Raw genomic sequence first — 20,581 nt, 5'->3', positions numbered from 1 at the left:
GTTCTTCCCATCTGGAGTTGGAGATCTGCATTACTTGAAGACAAAACTTCTAGCAGAAGTTGATAAGGAGACCAAAGATCAAACTTCAAAACTATATTCTTCTTATTGGTGTTACTAACAGCAGCAAAAGCACTGGCTTACAGCTCTTGTTGCACTGGTCTCAAACAAGACAAGAGAAGCCCATGTTCTAGAATGCCCAGAGTCCGGGTAGCGAATGCAGCTGGCTGATGCACTGTGCAGTCCATAGTCTATTTCCAGCTACAGCTGGATAAAGTAACGAATAAAACCAGGCTGGATTCAGCCAGTAAAGGCTTTGAAATTACAGGCTTTGACTTGCTTTAAATTGCTCGCTGTCATTTTTATTTTTTCTATTTGCATGAGTTACAGGCTATTGAGTTACAGCTGCCCGCTTGCGTCCTTGTTTGATGGCTCTGCTATGAGTGGCAGAAGGCAGTGCCAGAGTGAAGAGGGTGATTGGGATGTGGCAGGAGAAAGCTGCTCTGAAGTTAAAATGGACACTGGCACACACTCAGGTTCAGCTATGGAGAGCCTCCAAGACTGGCACGGACAATTTGGACTGTTAGGAAAATTGGCCCATTCCTAATTACAGCTGAGCAGTTGGCCGGGCTGGCAGGTTTCTGCCAACCTAAGATTAACTCAGCATAGAATGCTTAACTCGTGTCCCGAGGGGGAGCTCAGGGTGGGAAGCTGTACCAATATGAAATTGGGTTGCTACTCCTCATCCCTCTGTAGCAATAGGCGCTGCTTCTTCTATTGGCTAGGTATGATCCACTCTGAATTGCCTGCCAGTCCTCAAGGGTACTCAGTAATTTCAGCTGCTGGTGAAAATGGCTTTTGATTAAATTTCTGGAGGGTTCCCCTCCCCCATTACTTCCCAATCTGAAATTTCAGAGGGGAAGACGGCCGTGCAGCAGCAGCAGGAACACGATCAAGGCTGAGCTTTTGGAATTAATCTCCTCTCCAGCCCTCTTGGGTCCACTCTGTAATTTAAAATGGTGGCCATGAGCTTCTGCACTGTTTTGCTGCATGACAGGGTCCAGTTACAGAGAAGTCACTGAATTAAAGCCACTACTTCTCCCTGACCAAGCAGACGGTGACGATCTGCAGCCCTGACAAATCCAGATTTAAAACAAAGGGAAAGCAACAACTAACTCCTCCAACCCCTTTCATCTTCTAGTGCTCAGTATAAGACACAGCCAAGACAAGCCAGAACCTCTCAGGTATTTGGACATTAACACACTGGACACACGCTGCTGTTGGTCCCCACGATGCCTGCAGCCATCCCTGCTCTCTGCTCTCTTGAGGGCAGAGCTCATCCCAGTGTCCTTCAGTTCTATACTCGTGCTCTTCTTTTCAATGACAGGGCAATGTTTTAAAGACTTGGCTTGCCTTGGCTCATGCAATATTAATCTCAGATAAAAAACAAGCTAGCAAAACACAGCCAGCTCCACAATGAGAAATGTTTAACATCTGTAACGGCAGACAAGAACAATCCAGACTGGTTCATTTGATGGCAAATCATGATCTTTTGTAACCTCAGAACCAGCTGAGTCTCCCAGAGATACTCTGGCAGAGGGAGATTATTCTAGGCAATTCCCTTGCCAGGAGGGCTTCTGAATGAACCCCCCCCCATTCACCACAGGGCTGTTTGTACATCTCTGCTCAGATGCTCAGCTCTTGGCAAAGCAGTGGCCACACACAGCACACCCATCTGCACAGCCACACGTGCCCTGAGAAAGATGAATATTATCTCAGCAGCAGTAACCAAAGCAGATCCCCTGCGAAACCCCATCTCCTCTCCACCGAAATCTCCTCTTATCATAGCGTGCATTTGGTCAAGAGCGATATTTAATGTAAATTTTCTAAGTATACCACCACTCACAGAAGATACGGGAAACAACTGATGGCCGACCAGGCTAATACCACATCCTTACTTTCAGTCCTCTGAGGCACTGCAGCAGGAGCTGTGTATCACGTAAGCTCTACATTTCTACAACTCAGCAGCCGCATCTTTGCTGTGCTGCTGACACACACATCTGTGCAATTAGCCCTGTGCCTACTTCTCATTCATCTGCTGTACAGATGCATTCCACATCCACCACCACCCACTGCCCTGCTCTCCATAAAGCACGGTGTGGTCTGTATTCTTCCTGTTAGTCAGAAGCATATCACAAGGATCTCTAAGTAAAGTGAAGGCAGTTTCTTGATAAAGCAGCCTTTGAAATGAGAGACTGCAGCTACAGGGAATATGTCAGTATCAGAACGTAACAAATGTGTGGTGAACACACGCGCCTCCTGCCTGCTGAACTCTGGGGGAGATGCTAAGAGAGCGGAGCCACCAGCCAGGTGGAGCTGCGGAGGAGCAGAGGTCGCTCCCTACCTTCGATGGGCAGCAGGATGACGCGCGAGTGGTCGTAGGCGATCACGTTGGCGTAGCGGTTTTTGGGCTTGTTCACTTCCAGGTTGGAGTGCTCCCAGGTGAACTGCTGGCCGGGGTCAATGGACTGCAGAAATTGGGAAGGAAAACACAGGAGTGAAAGGGGGGAAAGGGAACAAATCATGCTCCGAGTACCTTGCTCCACGTAGGACAGATCATGGCTCTGTAGATCTAGCTGAGGAATGCAGCATTCACCATTTTCTTCCGTCTAGAGCAGAGCCTTGCTGTGGAACAACCCCAGCACAGCGCACTCCATCCCATGACCCTTTGCCCTGAGCACACGGAGCAGCACCAGAGGAAATTCCTACCCTGGCACAATGCAGCAGTGGCAAAAGCATCGGCACAATTTCAGGTTGCAAAACAGATGCCCTGAATCATAGTTGTGTTCACAGAGTGGTGGCTGCGCTGCATTACTTACAGCCCTGAGCTACTGCTGCTGATAAACGGTGGGCAATTGGGAGAGAACAACAGGGACAATCACAGCAGGATGTATTTATGAAATGATGAAGAAGCTAAATCTGTGTGTGGTTAAACTAAACAGCCATTAAGGGGGCATAAATATACCACTGTCTTAATACCTGGGGAGGAAGACATGCAAGCAAGGATGAGGTTTATAACCATGTATGCAAGTAGGATGTGAAACACTGGGGAAAAGGCAGCAGGGAATAGCAGCTGCTCCGTGAGACTGCTACTCCACGAGAGGGCTCAGCGCGTCCCTCAGGGGCTGAAAGCACCAGGAAAGGGGCTGTGAGGGAGCATCGCCCCAGGGAAAAGGGTAGGAGCTGGGCCTACAGGCCTGAACCAACATAATGTTTCCTAGAGGGGATAAAGGAGTAAACAATGAAACGTGCAGGAGAGAAAAATCCTTTGCCTGTCTGAGTGATTTATGCCAGGTTTTAAGGTGGTGGTTTTTTTTTTGTGTTTTTTTTTTTTTTTTTTTTTTAAGGTCCAGCTGTCCCAGATATGGAAATTAGGTTAATTACGTTTACCTCTAAATCCTCAGCCAGAGAATTAAATAAAACAAGGGCTTAATTCCTTCATCATTTTGCAGAGCCCTAGGGGTTTGCTTCAACTGGAGGCTTGGCAGGAGCAGGTTGAACTCTGCTCCCAGCTCTTCATTCCCCCTCTCCCTGCCTGCGCAGGCCCTGCGCACCACCTGCACCATCCTGCTCCCAACCCTTTGAGCACAACGAGCTCGGCCTTCACTGTGCCAACTCCCCAGCTCAGCTCCAGAAGCCACAGCAACAGCATGGTACAAAGCCACTCGAGGACAGCATCCCTTCTCACACTGAGCATTTCCAACTAATGGGTATTTATACTGTTGTAATGTGTCTGTTTGCTTTCTATCCCTCTAATCTCGCCTCACATTCATTTCATTAGTGATGTTTGTTTAGCTCTGGCTCTACCACTAGAGGAGGTTGTGCTGGAACAAAGCCAGGGCACTTGGGATATAGCAGGATGCAAATTAGTCTTTGAAGTCTGGATGGAGCCCGTTAACGAGCTGCTCCCCCTGCGTGGGGTGAAAGACCCCAGCAGAGCTCCTGCACTGCACGGCCCCTCCTGGGTGCAGAGCTGTGACTGTGGGGCTGCTTCGCCCCTACTGCTGTTTGCAAGGCAGACAGGGCAGAAACATCCCAGAGAAACATCGCAGGAACTTTGTTCAGAACATATCCCCTCACTTGCTGCCTGCACACAGAACCAGGCAGTCTAGACTTGTTATTAGCCTAAAAATAGCCAGGCATTTTGTCTCTTAACAACAACAGGAACCAGTCACACGTTCGATCTACAATGAAAGCAGCTTGCACAGCGCTCACCCAGAAGCACTGGACACTCACATGGGGATTAAGCAGTGCTAATGCAGCCACAGCAGTGCCAGGAGATGGAAGCACAGAGCTCGGTCCATGCCCCTGGCAACCACTTGAGCTGCATGTCTGGCAGCCACGGCTCTGCTCAGCTGCAGGAGCCCATTTGAGTATCCAAATATTAGCAAGGAGAAAGAAGAGCGCATTGGCTTCACTGGCCGCTGACAATGTCAGCTGTGGAGCATCCACTGCCTGTCTCCCTAGCTTCTAGAGCCAGGTATCTCATCCCTCTGCTTCATCCTCTGCACATCCAGCAACATGACAAAGCCATTCTCAAGGACAGCACCCCATCCCACCTGTCTAAAACTTTGGGAAGCACAACATGGCAAGATCTTCCCTCCATGCAAAGGAAAGTCTCGTGGATCAGAAGTCTTCTACCATCTGGAACTGAAACTAGGAAGTGCTTAATTTTAAAAATATAAATAGCTTTTTTATTTCAAGTGACCAGATCCTTAAAGTGAAGCTGGGTATGTTTGAATGAAGGCCTCTCTGAATTGTCTGATTTCCTGGCTCTGCAAACCCATGCACAGCACTCACTTTTGCTCATACCTCATACTCTTGGGATAATTTCAGGTTATCATTAGCTTTGAGATGCTCTGTGTGTTCAGCCAGCTCGGAAACAGGGATTGGTGGGTGGCTGAGCATACCTAAAAGACAAGACAGCAGGAAAAGAATCTCATTTAATAGTAACTAAAATTCACAACTGTCACACATTTTATAAGAAAGAAGAAACAAGAAAAGAAAATAAATTACAATGTAAGATCTGCAATGAAAGTAGGGAGGTTAGAAGAGAAGAATTCAGGGCTCGAAATTGTGTCCTTGGAAGTAAAAACAATAAAAAATAAAAATCACGGAAATAATTAAAAAAACAACAGTAAAATGAGTGTTTTCACAATGGCCCCTTTTTCAAATGCGTAAATCAGAGCAAAACAAAAAGTAAAATCTGAAGAGCAGATGTGCGTTAGTGATTCCAATAGTGGACTTAAAATGAGCAAATGCTGCCAGAGGAACCTACGCAGCAAATGGTACAGCACCCGCCATGACTGTAAACAAACTCCAACACAAAAGAAGGGAAGGGGCACAGATCCAGCCAACTGTGACCATGTGGGGCAGGGAAGGGGATGCAGATGGGGGAAGCAAAGGAGGCTTTTCAGGAATTGTCTGTAGCACACCAATGGCTCTGTGGGCTTCTCAGTGAGCTCATGGATGTGGTGGTCTTAACCCTCACTACTGCAAGAACGCAGCCAGCTACGGAAATGCTGAGTGCTGGCTCCTCTTCCTTCTCGTGCACTGCAGAAGACCTTCCAGAGGTCCGTCTGAAGGGTCGGCTGTACAAGCCCCATCAGCAAACTCTGCTGTGAGTTCATTACCTTCTGTGTCAGACAGGCAGAAGATCTTTGTAACCCTCCTTAGTCTGGGGAATGGGAAACAATTCACTGGGGAGACCAACGCTTCACAACCCTAGTTCACCAGCTTCCCTGACAACAGCAGCTGTGCTCATACCGAGACAGAGAACAGAGCTTGTGTCCCTCAAGACCTCCTGGCACTGAGGGCCACACTGCAGCAGGCTGAAGGCAACCAGCCAGGAATGGGGCTGAGCAGCAAAGGCAGAGCTGTGCCTATGGTGCTCCTAGAAGGGCAGCTGGAGCTCTGGAAGGAGCAGGGACCCTTCTCATCTCATCATCTTGAAGAACTATACTACGAATCATGGTGGAAAAGCTCTCCATGCTTTGCTCATCTGCATTGGATCATGTTTTTCCAAAGCCTTCCTGTGCTGCCTGCCGGCTGATCCTGCTACAAATGCAGCCAGTGAGGGCAGCAGCATGCGGAAAGGCCTTGGGCAGTGCCCCTGTGGGAAGGAGTGGAGAAGAGATGGAAGCCAGGGAGAATTTCGAGCCCCGTGGGTGTTGGGTGTGTGACAAAGCAGCGGCAGTGGCAGCAGCATGGTCAGATACTCCAAAATCTCAGCACAGAGATGGCAAAGCAAGCATGACATCCTCAGTTTTACAGTGAGCCCTGGAAGGACGCTGCCTCCCCCAGACCTGGGGGCAGGACACGTCTGCCAGAGTGAGGGTCACAGCCACCACTCCAGCGCTCTTTTCTAAGCTATCTAGATGTCTCTTTTCAGCACAAGGAAGCTTACCCAAAAATGGAAGGGCTGTGTGGGGAGAACAGATCAAAAAACCCACTAGAAAATAACTCCCAAGTCTAGATTGGCTCCATGCTGTTCCACTGGCTAGCAGGCAGAACACACCTCCAGCTCACAGAGGATGGGCTCCCAGCACCTCCTGCCCCTTTCACCCAAAGGATTCCCCCTTTGCTTCCCACTAGAGCTGCCACCTGCTCCACACCAGGTGCAGTCTGGGGCCATTCAGAGGAATCCTAGAATGGCTGGGTTGGAAGGGACCTGGAAGAACATCCAGTTCCAACCCATGCTCATTCTGCCCTGTCCTTCTGCATCTGAATGGAAGGGCTGAAGAGGACAGCAAACACACCCGGAGCTGCAGCATTACAGCAAAGCCGAGCCCAGCTCAGAACAACTCACGGCAACTCAGCTGCTGTCTCAGGTCTCTAGTCCTGCCACCAGCACCCAACTGCTGACAAACCCAGGGGCTGCTTGCTGAGGTGTGGTTAGAAACACAGCAGTGTGGATGAAATTCCAAAAAACGGACACTTAACATTAAAAGGAAAAAAAAAAGAAGAGCAACCAGAAAGCCTGGTAGAAACAAGCAAGCAAGAAAAAAATCCATCAGATGCTCTTTGGCTCTGAAATCACAGAGCTGTAAGCATCATTCCCTCCGAGCACGGGGTCTGCCTGGGAAAGGCCCACTGCACCCATGTGCAGAGAGAAGTCGTGTCCCCTCCGAAGGCACTGCACAAGTTTCCTTAAACAACCTTCATGAGATACGGTCAGTGTGCCCAGTGCCTGAAAATCAGCTCTGTCTCTTTGCCAGGGACCGCTGTGTGTCCACCTCCCACCACTGCAACAGCTCTGGCTGAGAGCATGTGGGAGCTTATCTGGTTTTGCTGCTGTTAAGGACAGGAATCTCCTGGTAGGATTGATTTCTGGGGCTCTTAATAATAAAACAAAACTGGAAACCTTTGCAGTAATAAGCACTTCCCTGGCCAGAACACCAAGCACACTGGAATTCCCACAAAGGCTGAGGTGGAGTTTGATATTCAATGAGCCAGGAGCAGCGCTTTCCAGCAGTACCAGCCGGTCTCAGCTGAAACTCCTTTGCCTGCTTTAATTAACAACTCCCCTTAGTCAAGAAGGATGTGGCTCCAGGTTTCCCAGCTCAGTGACCCCTGGCAATGGGGGCGGCAGAAGGAGCCCTGGTGTGGGCTGAAAGAACACACAAAGCCTTCATGTGTTCCAGTGAAGGGGCTGAGAGGAGGTGGCAGGTGCACTGAGACAGTACTGGCGGGAGGATTCCAAAGCAACCAGAGTGGTGTTTGGATTAAGCCATTCTGAGGACTGTCCCAGCAGGCCACCAGCAGCACCTGCAATTCTTCACATTTGCAAGATAAAACCTCCCATCTATCCATTATTTCCCTGCCCAGCACAAAAAAAAAAAAAAAGCCCCTATCACTCAGCAAAGCCAGGATCTTTGCTTCTAATGGGGATGAAGTCTTTCAGAGCTGCTCTCATCTAACATTTCAATCACTTGAATCTCTCTAATCTTATCACAAAAGACTTGATTCTCTGTGCACCAGCCAACTCACCAGCAACGTCACCCTAACATCTGTTCCATGGGTCAGAGCCCGTCTCTTCCCGCACAGCGACTGAGGCTGGATGGCACTGCATGAACCCACGGGCTGCGGAGGGCCCTGGAGAAGCCTCTGGTCTTTGTGCTGCTGGAACAAGTCGCTGCCAAGGAACAGGCACCTGCCACAGATGGGCAAAGGCCCCTTCCCCATCTACACAGAAAGATGCCCACATGGCTCTTCCCAAAGAGAGGGCATCGTTAGCTGCATCTCATTTCCTCCTTCCCCACGTTATGAAGCAATGAACACAAAACCACAGGCACACACACATACAGGGCTCACATGCTGGTGCACAAAATATCACTTTCTGTCCAGGAATAAGTACGAGGGACACATAGCCAAGCTTCAGAAACGGAACATCATTGACAATGGGGAGAAAAGAGAGCCCTGAAACACACATTCTTATCCTCAGAGAGACACGGAAGGATGGACAGTGTCCCATACTGCTGCTGAGGGCTCTATCCTTTACGCTGCTGCTACTGCCCATGTTGTGCAAAAGGCCTGATATTTGGTACTGTAAAACTGGAAGCGCTGTTCAGACAAACAGATGGCACAGAAAAGGGATGAGATGGGCAGACACTGCAGGAATACAGAGAATTCAGCAAAAATAAAAAGTAACAGGAACGAAACAGAACTGGAAAGGAAAGCGATAGAAGAGGAAAAAATAATTATGGGGAAAAAATGAAACCAACAGGAACGAAAACACACAGGAACTAACTTTCAAAGTCAAACTCAGGGTCACTGAGAGGGCTGCTCAGACCAGAATCTGCAGAAAACAGTAAAAAAATAAAAATAAATAAAATATACACTTTCTGAAAAATTTCATGCTAAAGCAAAAAAACAAAACAAAACAACATAAATCTAAAGAGGAAAAGAAAGTTATTTTTTGTGCTGATAAGGCAAGGACAGGCTCTTTAAGATTTGTGCTGCTCTGTCCTCTGTCTGAGCTGCTTGTGCCCGCACCCATCCCCACATCCCCCCTCTGCTACCCCTCTGGGGACAAGACAGAGACCCCTCAACATGGAAACCTGCTGGAGAAGAGCCCACAGCCACCTACAAACCACAACAGACTTCACTCAGATGGCTTTAATTCCAACAGCCCCTACAGAGCCTTCCACCTGAAAACCGCACCACAATCTGCCCATCATCCCCAGCACACTGAGATCAGAATTTCTGTCTGTTCCCTTTTTGCCCAATGGCTATCAGCGTGGGAGGCAGGTGATCACCTCTCCCAGATCCTTTCAAACATTCCATGGCCTTACAAACAGCAGCAGAGGAAATCAGCCAGCTATCTCGAGCTGGACAGCGTTACAAAGAAAAGTTGGCAGTATCCTTTTAAGGCTAGATAGGAGAAAACCTGGCAGCCTTTTTGAGATCTACGGACTTCTAGCTGAGTCCTAACAGCAGCCTTGCATGTCTCTGCTGCCTTTTACAAGCCTCTCAGATCAAGAATTCAGAGGTAAGCATGACCTAACTAGCAAAAGACCCATCCGTCTGTTGAGCACATTAACTGAAGCTAGGAAGCACCTCTTCCTCAGCTGACTGCAGGGAGAAATATTCAGTAAGGCAAACACAAAAAGCAGCACTCCCACTTGCCTCTTAGCATCCAGGTTAAGCTGGATCTTCTATCTTTGCACTTATCCTAGCATCAGTTTCAACGAGCGCAGCTCTTTCCTGAGTCTCCTATCACCACTTGGAGCACTCACAGGCCAACCTCTCGTCTGCACCCAGCATAAACCACAGAGGCCAGACAAACACAAACTGCTGCTGAGCTGCAGCTGGAGACTCTCATAAGAAGTGGCTTATACAAACTTACTGTTGTTTATGCAAAGGGCAGCTGGGACAGCAGGATTCTGAAGTTTTCCAAGTTTTCCTGCTGCAGATCCCAAATACCTTCAGACTCTCCTGCAAGAGCACCACTGAGTAAGAGCTGATTTAGAGGTCCAGCTGCAGTTGAACTGCTCTTCATTCAGTCCCTGCATGCTGGATTAAACCTGCTTCCATCCTCTAGCTGAGACTCAATCTTTCCTACACTTGGATAGATACCGACATGCTGCTCCTAACTTTTTAATACAAACGCCTCAGTCCAGCACTGTCCTTGCAGCTCCCTGAGGACCCCTGCTTTCTGAATACCTATTGGCTTGTCAGCCTTGCCCTAAGCAAACTCAGACAATGCTAAGGACAGGACTGGGATGGGGAAACAAAAGCTGCAGAAACATTACTAACAAGCACAAAACAGCAAAACAATACAAACAAACTGAAAACAATAGCCAGCCCCCCCCAAAAGCACAATTCCCTTTCCAAATCCTCAAGCACCAGAAGCAGAGGTCCATACCAGTGCACAGGCACTGCTCGGCATCGCCACACGTGTGTGTACCAGGATGTGCCCGTGCTGGCCTGTGTCAGTGGTGGATTGCAGAAGTGCCATGCAGGCAGCTTAGACATGCATGTGCATGGGGATGTGGGTGCACAGAAAGGAGGGTGCACTGGCCTCTCTGATGGGACATAGCGTAGTCACATGCCAGCTTAGCAGCTGTACACTGAGGAGATGTTGCCTCTCCTGCGCGAAGCAACCAGCTGCCTTTCTCTGTCCTCACAACCCGTGGGGCAGGCCCGGCTCCTAATGGAACCCTTTTGGTGTGTACAGAGCAAGGACCAGTTACAGATCTGGCTGAAGCACACAGCCCTGCCATGCTTCATCTCTGCCACCCCAGGGTTTCCCTGCGCAAGGCTGCATAGCAGTGCTGGTGGGCAGGCAAGCTTGGCGTAGCTACACTTGCAGCTGTGTACTTCACCCAGAATGCACCGATTTCTTTAGCTAGGTTGCCATGAAAGCTCTTCTTCCTGCCTCGCGATTGCTAGGTGGAGTCTGCAAGGCTCTCATGGTTTCCCAGAAAAGGTTAATTTCATCAGTTTTGCTTAGCGTAGGCAAGTCTTGAGGCTCCCTGGCTGCATGCTAAGTTAGCACTAGGTCTCAAAGGCAGCACCACTGCAGCATGGCAGGAAGGGGCTGGGGAAAGGGCTCTGCTTCTGCCCTCCCAGTGAGAGAAGTCAGTTTGCAGCTGGTTACCTGGAGTCTGGAAGTTGATGCGCCTCATTTCCACAGGGTCCTTGGGGTGGTGAGGGGTGATTTCAGCATTGTTCAGGAGGCATTTTGTCCGTGGCTCTGAATCTTTCCGTTTGCTTAAAAAAAAATAAATTAAAAAGACAAAGCAGCTTAGCTTAGAGGCCTCTTGGTCTTTTCAGCTCCCCCAGAAATCAGGGTCAGCTACAGCCATGCCCTGAACAAGGATATAAGTTACACAGAATGCATCAGAAAAGGGGTAAGGTTCGGAATATTTTATCATTGTAGCATTTGATTGGTTTTACAACAGCTCAGCAGTTTACATGCAAGTCTGGAAGTTCCCCCTTCATGCAGCAGAAGTACAAGAAGGCAACAAGGAGCAGCTGAGGTACTGTGAACCCATACCACAGCTCCCCTGCACAGACAAACCTCCACTCAACACTGCAGAGCTCTGCAAGTGGAAACGTTCCAATTCTGGCCAAGCCACTCTCAGCCTGAGAGAACCAGAGCCAACAGAATCATTTGGAAAAGTACAGAATCTCCTGACCATGACCTTGGACATAAAGTACTGCTATTTCTCCATTGGCTTGTTTAGGAGTTCTTACTGCCTCGCAGACAGAAAAGTCAAGGCAGTGGTTTTCAACCTTTTTTTGATCTACAGAACCCTAAAAATCTGGGTTCAGAACCAGCACAGACACATCCTCTTCCATCACAGCTGTGCCTGCTGAGATCTGTCTCACCTCCTTGCCAGAAGCTGAAGCCCGCGCTGACGTGCCAGCTGAGCTGCACATGAAAGTGCTTCAAAATCTATTCTGCTTAAAACACGCTAGGTTAGCTGAGGCAGTTTAAAAGTCCTTGCTGACCTGGCTCATTCTCCTTGAAAAGAATTTGGAAGCAAAGCCCAGCGCTGATCTGAAGAGTCGATAACCTCTGGCAAGGGAACAGTGACACGCAGCTGGAAGCAGAACTTCTTGAATGAGCAGAGAACATGTACCCACACCTCAGGGCTTGCAAATATTGTCCTAGCCCCTCTCACGAGATGGCTGTAAAGCTCCTCACCTCTCCTGCCCAGGTTGCACAGATGCCTCCCATAATAAGCCCGCAGCAATAATGGTAATTGCTTAGGCAGAGAGGAGCTTGCTCAGTGCACTGTTAGCTGTCTCTTAACATCATTAATAGCTAGAAGAAGTGGCATGAGCCCTGCCAGCACTTAATGGGGCAGCATTTTGGAATTACACCACTTTGCAGTTTAGGAGTAGTTTATTTTTGCTGCAGTTCTGAAACTGCTGTAAAGTAGTTCATTGGCTAAAGTCATCTGTTACTTCAATGAAAGCTCTCCCAGCCTTGAAAATGGTTTGGAATAGCCTCATTCTGCAGCTGTAAGCAAACTGTTAGAAGTCCCTGGGTGATGGGACAAGAACTGCTTTTACAAGAGGGTGAGAACATCTCAGCTGGTGAGATTCTGTTTCTAGTATGCCAGTGGCTCAGAGAAGCCTATATGGACACTCAGACATAAAGAAAACCCACTGACTACAACACAAATGCATGTTTCCCTGCTCCATTAACCCATGGTTTTATGAGTTGCTTACTGTCACTGCTGCTTTGCTTGAGAAAGGCCATTATATTTAGGACCAATAGGCAGAAGAAAGCTGGCATTTCTTTCCCTTTTCTGCCCCATTTCAAACATGGTCTTTGGTGGGTGTCCTTTAGGAAAGATCTAGCAGTAGAAACAGTACCAACACAGCCCCATCACCAGAGACAGTAAATACTGCCTAACACACAGCCAGCCCACAGAAAAAGAACCTTAGTAAATGGCAAATCTGGTGCTCTTACCTGTCTGGTTTGCTGTCCACGAAAGCAGTGAGTGGAGAAAAGACAAGACAAATGTCCAGATTAGAAAGGAACTGTAGAAGAATTGGGAAACATTCGCTCAGCTCTACCCCTGGTAACACAGGTGGAAGGTGGGACCAGCACTCCCCAGCGCTAATGAACACTAACGAGGCAGTCCCTGCTCCCTGCAGTACTTTTCTGTCTAGCAGCTTCACATAGTCTGGGACATAAAAGATACTCGCATGTGCATAAGCAAATGCACCTCTGCAGATGAAAGGTGGAGCAGGGTTAATTGAGATCTCTCCATAATGGGTAACGTCCCCATGGACACAGCTGTACTGGCTAGAGCTGCCATCCTGCCTCTTTTCTTGATTTATTTTGCTCAGCTTCTGTTTCCTTTCCTGTCCTCCTTTACTGCATGATGTGACCTGTCTGTTCTCAAGAGGCTTCTACTCCTGTCTGTGCACGATGAGCTACTCCAAAATCCAAGGAAAAGAGACTTCCAGAGGCTGTTCACTATTTCAGCATTTTTGCCTTAAGAATCCTCCCTGGCGCTGGTGGGAGGATTTGCTCTCCAACTAACAATTTTAGGACCAAGTAGGAAACTGCCTTTAGACTCCAGTCTCCAGTTATTCCTGGAGACATTCAGAATTGTCACAGATCTGGGCAAGAAGCATAACTTACTTTTTGTAGAGCAGAATGGCAATGACAATGCAGATGATGAACACCACGGCCAGGACGGGCCCAATGACCCAGATCAGCCCTTCCTCTCCGTCAATGATTGGCTGTGGGTCAGGGTTGTCCAGCTGGATAGGGTCGGAGAACGGACTAGCAGCAAAAGTCTGGAAGATATGAAAGATTGTGGAACAGAGTTCAGAGAAGGAACAGGGATTGAAAATGATGGGCAAACGTGCAATGTTATAGAAGAGATAACAGAAATAGAGGGAAGGAATTAAAAGGCCACCTCTGCTTCATCTGCATGGAGCTGTGCTCTAGAGAAAATAAGAGGCATGTTCAAGCCCACCAGAGTCCTAGCTAAGGAGCACTGTCTGCTACAACCTTCCCACCCCAAGAAAGATGTGCTCCCATCTTACACAGAAACTACAAAAACCAAAGTGCATAGAGTTGAACTGGCAGGCCTTGGTCTGAGTGAAAAGTCTGGCATAGGACAAGAACAGGAGATTCGGGCTCTGGGTTTTCAAAAACTCTATCAGCTCTCAGCAAGACTACAATTTTGCTTCATATGAGGCAGCTGGTGTGATTGCAGGCTGTTGTGAGTGAGCGTGCAGTACCTCGTTCTAAAGCAGAAACTACCACAAGCTGCAGTAATCCGATTGAGAAATGCATTCACAAGCGTGTCAGCCTAATCCTTTAATATCGAACACACAACTAAATATTTATTTTGAAAAATCCCTCTGAAAACCCTTAATTTCAAATAGCTCCCTGCTACAATTCCATAGGGGGATTTAAAAACAACAAAGTATTCAACTGCTTCCTATTGTGCATGAGGGAGGAGGGCAGGTAAATATTAAAACAGTTATTTTCGTAAAGCCAAACACAACACCACTGAAATCGGCTGCGGTGATGAAGTGATGAAGAGAGCAGATCTAGTTTTCCATTAAAAAAATGCTCCCCTCTCTGTTTGGTGGGGAGCTTAGCAATAACCAGGACATGTGGCATGCTGGTCTCAAAGCAGGACATCTGGGGTCACTGCTCTAAGGAATACAGGGGCAATCGTTAAAAGAAATTATGTTTTGTAAAGCGGTTTGGCCCAGGGATCCCTGAAGCGAAGTGTACTGCTGATAGTTCAGTACCCTCCACTCTGACCTCATATCTGGAGCCACAAGTGCAGCAAGTCCTGCCTAAGCAGACTGACAAAATGCAGATGCAGCACACAAGATGCTTGTGTCGTCAGCCTGTCTCCAAGGAACAGCACATTTGCTGGGTGCAGACACAAGCACAAACAGCTCCAATAGTCCACAGCTGGACTAGAAGGCTTTGCTAAGAAAAAAACCCTAAAGCTCTAACATCTGGTGGAAGTGAGTTACAGAGAATGCCAGGGGGGGAGCTGGCAGCTCACAAGAGCTGATGCTGTCTCTGGTTGATAATGGGGACAGCATGGCCACAAGCATCTAAAGAGGGCAAGGCAGCACTTACTGCCTCAGGTTCCTGGAGCACTGCCAGGATGAAGATGACGTATCTCTGCCCCGGCTCCAGGGCTCTGTTCTCAAAGTTGTCGTAGTGTTTCATATCGCCCAGGACAAAGTGGTTGGGGAGGGAACGAAAACGGGCAGCAATGTAGGGCTTGGGGAAGTCCAGCTGACGGGAGTGACGCAGGCTTCGGCGTCGGAGCCTGGCAATGTCCTGAACCAGCTGCAGGAAGCAAAGAACACTGTGAGTACTGATGCCTTCAGCACCTTCAGGAAACGGGAAGGGGGGAGCACCAAACCATGGCACTCCAACTCGTCTCATTTTAGCTACTGGGAACACAGGTCACACACCCCAAACCCACTCTTCCAAGGATCTCCAGTCACCGTAACATCCGTTACATTCTCTGCTCTTTCCCTTACGGCTGGCTGCAGTCTCTGCCACACTCACCTCCTCCAGGTCCATCTCTTCAGGGCTGCCCAAGGGGTTCAGGAACTGTCCTCCACGGGACTTCCTCAGAGGCACCACCACAATGTAGTAAGCTCTAAGAGTTGGGAATAATCAGAAGAAATAGGCCTGAATCTCACTCTGGGAGTGGCAGGAGAGTGCACACACTGACAGAGGAAAGCCAGGTCTGCCCACTCCTGGTGGCTCAACCCAGTAAACCTCTTATCTTTAATTTATCAAACTTGTTACTGCTGTTTCTGGATTCAGCGACAGCCCCACATAACATGCCTCCCTTTGCATTAGCCCTGGGAAGTGTCTCCATGAGACAAGACTAAGGCAACGTTTGAACACACAGGGAACACACCCTCTGTTGCAGTCCTTGTGGGTTTGTGCTATGGACTCCCTGCGACATGAACTGAATACACCAAGTCTGCAGTTTACCAGAAACCTACTGGACAGCCACAGAGCTCTTCACATCAGGGAGAATCACCACCACGTTGCCATCAGCATCAGGTTTGTGGGTCACCTCTGGCTTCCTAGATAACATGTTAGCAGCGGTCCAGGCAGCCACATTCTGCTGCAGGCCACCCATGCTGTTGCCGCGGTTCATGAGAACAAAGTTGTAGAATGTATGGGGCTTCAGGTTGGTGATGAGTTTCTTGGTGGTGCGGCCATCCACATCAACATTCAGCCCATTGTACTGGATCTGCGCAGGGAGAAGAGGCAGCAAAGATGTACCATGAGCAAGGCTGATATTGCCTAGACAACCAGACTCCTTTCCTTGGGTTTGCAGAGAACATGGGCCGCTTGACTGTGCCCTGTTCCAACCAGAGCAACCTGTGCAAACACAGGTACAGCAGCCATTGAGTGGGAAGCTGTCTGTCTCAAGGGCTGTAGTGTCCCCAGGCACAAGGCAGACAGAGCACAAGGCCTTAAAACTTCTCTGCGAAGAGAACTTCTTCTCTGAAAATGGGAAGTGTGGTAACATGCCTAGAGACAAAGGTTTTGTAACAGAGGTAAGAGTGCAACCCCACAGGCTGATTATCAGCACACCTGCTTGATCTGGAGATTAACCATTATTTGCTCATATCTGAGAACCAGATCCAGAATTTCTGGCTCTTATGATCTGTTCTTCAAATGAACAGACAAGACTGCAGGAAATTGAGAAGGAACACAGTTCTGACTCTTGCTTTTTACTTGCCTTGTATGGAGTGGGAGAGTTGTAATTCTCAGGAAACTCCCAGCTCAAAAGAACAGACGTCTTCGTCACCATCTTCACCTTGAAGTTTTTGGGTAAAACTGCTGAGAGAAAAGTGAGGAAGAAGGGGACAAAGAAGAAAAGGCAGCAGAGGAAAGGAAGAGCAAGAAACAGAAGGAAGACAATGTCAGACACTGGCAAAAGAGTCTGCCAGTCAGGTTCTGGCTGCTGCAGCAGAAATGGAACGGCTTGCTCCCTCCTTCACACTTTGCTTGAGTTTTGCCAAGGTTCACTACCTAATGTTCCCTGACCTCATGCCTAATCCCGGAGAGGGTGAGGGAGGATGCATGGCCCTGCCCCTCACCCTGTCCGTGCTCAGGGCACACTATGGGACCAGGTGGCTGCTGCAGGAACAAGGTGCTGGCTTTCTGAGCATGCTCAGGTGAGGAAACCCATCCCAGGTAACATTTGAGGTTTTCTGATTTTTGTTTTCTTTCGGCTGCTTGCAAAAGCTGAAGAAAATGCTCTTCCCACCTGTATAGCGACTGGCCCCATACTTCAGGTGCCAGTGAAAGAAGGGTGTCCGGACTTAACTTAGAAAAAAGTGGTAAAAGAGACTTACCTGGCACAAGACAGAGAGGAGCTGAGGGACAGAGCATGAAACCAGAGTGCTCTGCATTTACTCGCGAGCCTGGCTGAGCCTAGCTTTACCTCTCCAGCTCTCTGCCTCCTGGCACCAGCCCCGGTTACAAGGAGAGAGAGGGAGGAGAAACCGGTAAGTCCTACCTTGATCCAGCTGGAATGTTCGATACTGGACGGTCGGGCTGTACGGCCCGGGGCCTTTACTGGTGTGAGCACGGATTTTAACATCATAGGCAGTGTTGGGTTTGAGGCCGTTGAGGGTGTACGAGTTCTCTGGGGAGGGGGGCAGGTCTTTTTCCAGTGGGTTGCCGGGAGAACCGGCTTCCCGGTAGGCCACGGTGTATTTGACGATGGCTCCATTCCTCTCGGCCAGCACGGGGGGGAGCCAGCCAAACTGGACCGACATGGAAGTGATGTTGCTCGCCTCGAGGATTTGGGGGTAACCTTTGGGGATATCTTCAGGGGTGGTGAGTTCCTGCACAGCTTCCTCCCCAAAGCCAGCCCGGCTTTTCACGGCCAGCTTGAAAACGTATGTGGCGCCTTTGTGGATGCTGGGAGCGGTGTACTTATCCTCCAGGGCAGAGAACTCCAAAGTAGCCAGCGGGTCGACATCCTTGCGGCCAAACTGGAGCCGGTAGCCCATCACCTGGCCTTCTGCATCCAATGGAGGCTCCCATTTCACCAGAAGAGTATTCTCCTCTGTCTGGTGCACAGACAGGATGGGCTTGCCTGGGACTGGGAGAGAACAGAAACAGCTTAAGCCATGTGTGGGACAGGGTGGCTGGTGAGGTGATGCAGAGACTCTTGAGCTGCAGCACAGGTTCCTCAAATTGGTGGCAAGTTCTCACCTTGACCTTGTGTACCTCACTACCCCATGCTGCTGCTACCCACCCACTTTACAGGTGAATGGTCTCCACCAGGTTTAGGAGAGGAGATGCGCTGCTGCTGTGATGTTCTTACACGTTTCTGGATTTTTGTTCCTTGTCCTTGGGAAGGAAAGGTGAGCCCTGCTGCCCTCTTATCACTGGACCACTTTACCATAGCTGGGAAGAACAAACTCAGGAGTCCTCTTGTCCTCATCACCCGAGCAGATTGCATCACAGCACAGGGACAAACGAGTGCAGGAATCCCTTAAACTCCTGTTTTCTCTCTCTCTCTCTATTAAGCAACACAACTCATGCAGAAAGAGACTGGAACAGATTGGCTCAGGCTGGGAAGGCCAGAGCAGCTGCGGGTGAAGTAATGAAGGATGGGGAAGGAAGGTCTGGGCAGCCTGAGGTCCTGAGCAGCAGGCACGAGGCCAGCTGAAGAAAGTCTGGCAGGCATCTGATCAAACCAGTTGGGTACAGAGAGGCACACAGAGAGTTGAAATATGAGCCCAAAATCTGTGCAAGGTGCAGGGCAGGAAGAGATGCTGCAATTTCTCTCCTCTGGGTGAAGGGAAAAGACATCTGAGCGTTGGTGTTTTTCAGCTAGCTCCCTCCTCACCCTGTCAGTTAGTTTCTCCACGTTTGGGGACTACTGCAGAAACTCAGCAGTGCCTCTGACTAATGAGCCCTGGCTCAGCCTGACAGCAGAGCAAGCCATCGCCACAGTTAAATGACATGTGTAGGCCCAGAGGTTTCTGAAGCTGGAGAGATCAGAGCATTAATTCCAGCAGCTCACACATCATTTACATTCACTCCACTATTAGAGCTAATTTCCTTCTCTATGCCTTGGTGTTTCTTCTGATTGAGCAGGAAGGAGAGAGAGAATGGAATATAGGAGTGACCCCGGCCCACTCTGGCAGCACGTGTCTGACTGAGAGTTGGCAGGGTGGAAAGCTGCAGTGCAGCTAACAAAGCGAGCAGGAGGGAGCTGGCAGGGAAGGATGCTGCATGTGGCAGGGATGCTGGCAGTCATTCCAGAGAAACCACTCTGTTGAGTGTACAACTGACATGTGAACAGAGGGATGAGGCGCTGCCTCTGAAACCAATGCTTCGTTCACTTTGAACTGCCATCGGGTGCCTGGGAGCAGCGCTGGGAGATCCTCTGTTGGAAATACCAAAGAAACACATTACAGAGAAAACGCTGCCGTTACTTTTATGCTTCTGTTTTTATCACAAATGTTGCTACAACCAGCTGAGCTTGAAAATATTACATTTGAACAACAAATATTGTTTTGGAGAAAGGTGAGAAGAAAGCAGGGGGAAGTGTTTTATTTTGCAATTGGTTTGGACAGTAAAGGAGAAAATAGGATGTAATACTGTATTTAAATTCAGCCCCTAGCCCTGAATGATAAAAAAGATCTCTCTTCTCAGAAGGTATACTGACTCAATGCTGCAAAGAAGATAAGAATGTTACAGAATCACTTGGAAGTTTTTTTTTTAATAGCTATTTCAAGTTGGGGGAAATTGAGTTTTGGGTAATAGCTGCTGTGCTGGAGAAAACATCCCTCTGCAACTGATCATCTGCACTACAAACCCTAATGGGGAGACATGGGAGAGGTTGACAAGAGAGTGACAGGAGAGGAAGGGAGGGAGAAAAAAGGCTCCAGAGAGAAAAATGAAGAAGGCAGAGAGCCCAGGAAGAAAGACAAGAGAGAAGAGAACCAGAGAGTGAGAAGACACACGAGCAAAACTGGAGGGGGAAGAAGACAAGAGAAGGAAAAAGCTTCTGGCAGAACACTGATACTACAGAGCATGAGGACAAGAGTCTGGATGCTGGCATCCAAATGTACCCTACTATTTCCTCCCATGTCCTGGAAACCAACCTTGTTCTCCATCTCTTAGCTATGCAGGAGAGGCAAGAAGGGAGAGAAAGGCTGAATTCTCATTTTGTCTGAAGACGGAAATATAGCATGGGATCAGCTTGGGACCGACAAAAAAACAGCACAGAGGGCAGCTGCTGCTCCAGTTTTGCACATTTCAGGCTCCTGAGCCCCTTCTGTCCTGTGCCCTCTGCTGAGGTCTGTGCTGCCCCCAGAGCCTCAGCAGAAGTCTCTGGGTTAATTATGCTGCACTGACCAAAGGCCTTTGACCACTGCAAAAGCAGAGCTCCTCCAGAAATAAGAGATGATGTCAGTTATGAAGCTGCTGGAAGCAGGGTGAAAATAACTGCCCCACAACTAAGAAGAAAATGAACAGGCAGCCAGGGATGAGACTAGACAACGAAAAGAAATGACA

At 48.9% G+C, this 20,581-nt stretch overlaps 1 protein-coding gene across 7 annotated transcripts in view; it reads right to left on the bottom strand.

The window, feature by feature from the left end:
* Positions 1-20,581, bottom strand: part of PTPRS (protein tyrosine phosphatase receptor type S) — an 88,316-nt gene that overhangs the window by 9,505 nt on the left and 58,230 nt on the right. The window contains exons 13-23 of one of the 7 annotated variants that reach the window (XM_042835599.1): positions 17,562-18,152; positions 16,779-16,876; positions 16,030-16,283; positions 15,581-15,674; positions 15,140-15,355; positions 13,667-13,824; positions 12,986-12,997; positions 11,159-11,271; positions 8,807-8,854; positions 4,870-4,967; positions 2,402-2,525 (exon numbers count right to left, since the gene is read on the bottom strand). In XM_042835599.1, coding sequence (XP_042691533.1) covers positions 2,402-2,525; positions 4,870-4,967; positions 8,807-8,854; positions 11,159-11,271; positions 12,986-12,997; positions 13,667-13,824; positions 15,140-15,355; positions 15,581-15,674; positions 16,030-16,283; positions 16,779-16,876; positions 17,562-18,152 — 1,806 coding nt within the window. The remainder of the gene's footprint in view (positions 1-2,401; positions 2,526-4,869; positions 4,968-8,806; positions 8,855-11,158; positions 11,272-12,985; positions 12,998-13,666; positions 13,825-15,139; positions 15,356-15,580; positions 15,675-16,029; positions 16,284-16,778; positions 16,877-17,561; positions 18,153-20,581) is intronic. The other 6 variants (XM_042835601.1, XM_042835600.1, XM_042835603.1 and 3 more) reach the window with 6 other exon arrangements.

This window comes from Centrocercus urophasianus, unplaced genomic scaffold (assembly GCF_019232065.1).
Source record: "Centrocercus urophasianus isolate 14NV4802_14NV808 unplaced genomic scaffold, USGS_Curo_1.0 seq_54, whole genome shotgun sequence".
Classification (NCBI taxonomy): domain Eukaryota; kingdom Metazoa; phylum Chordata; class Aves; order Galliformes; family Phasianidae; genus Centrocercus; species Centrocercus urophasianus.
The sequence above is the reverse complement of the archived record's forward strand: the minus strand, read 5'-3'. Positions and strand labels throughout refer to the sequence as shown.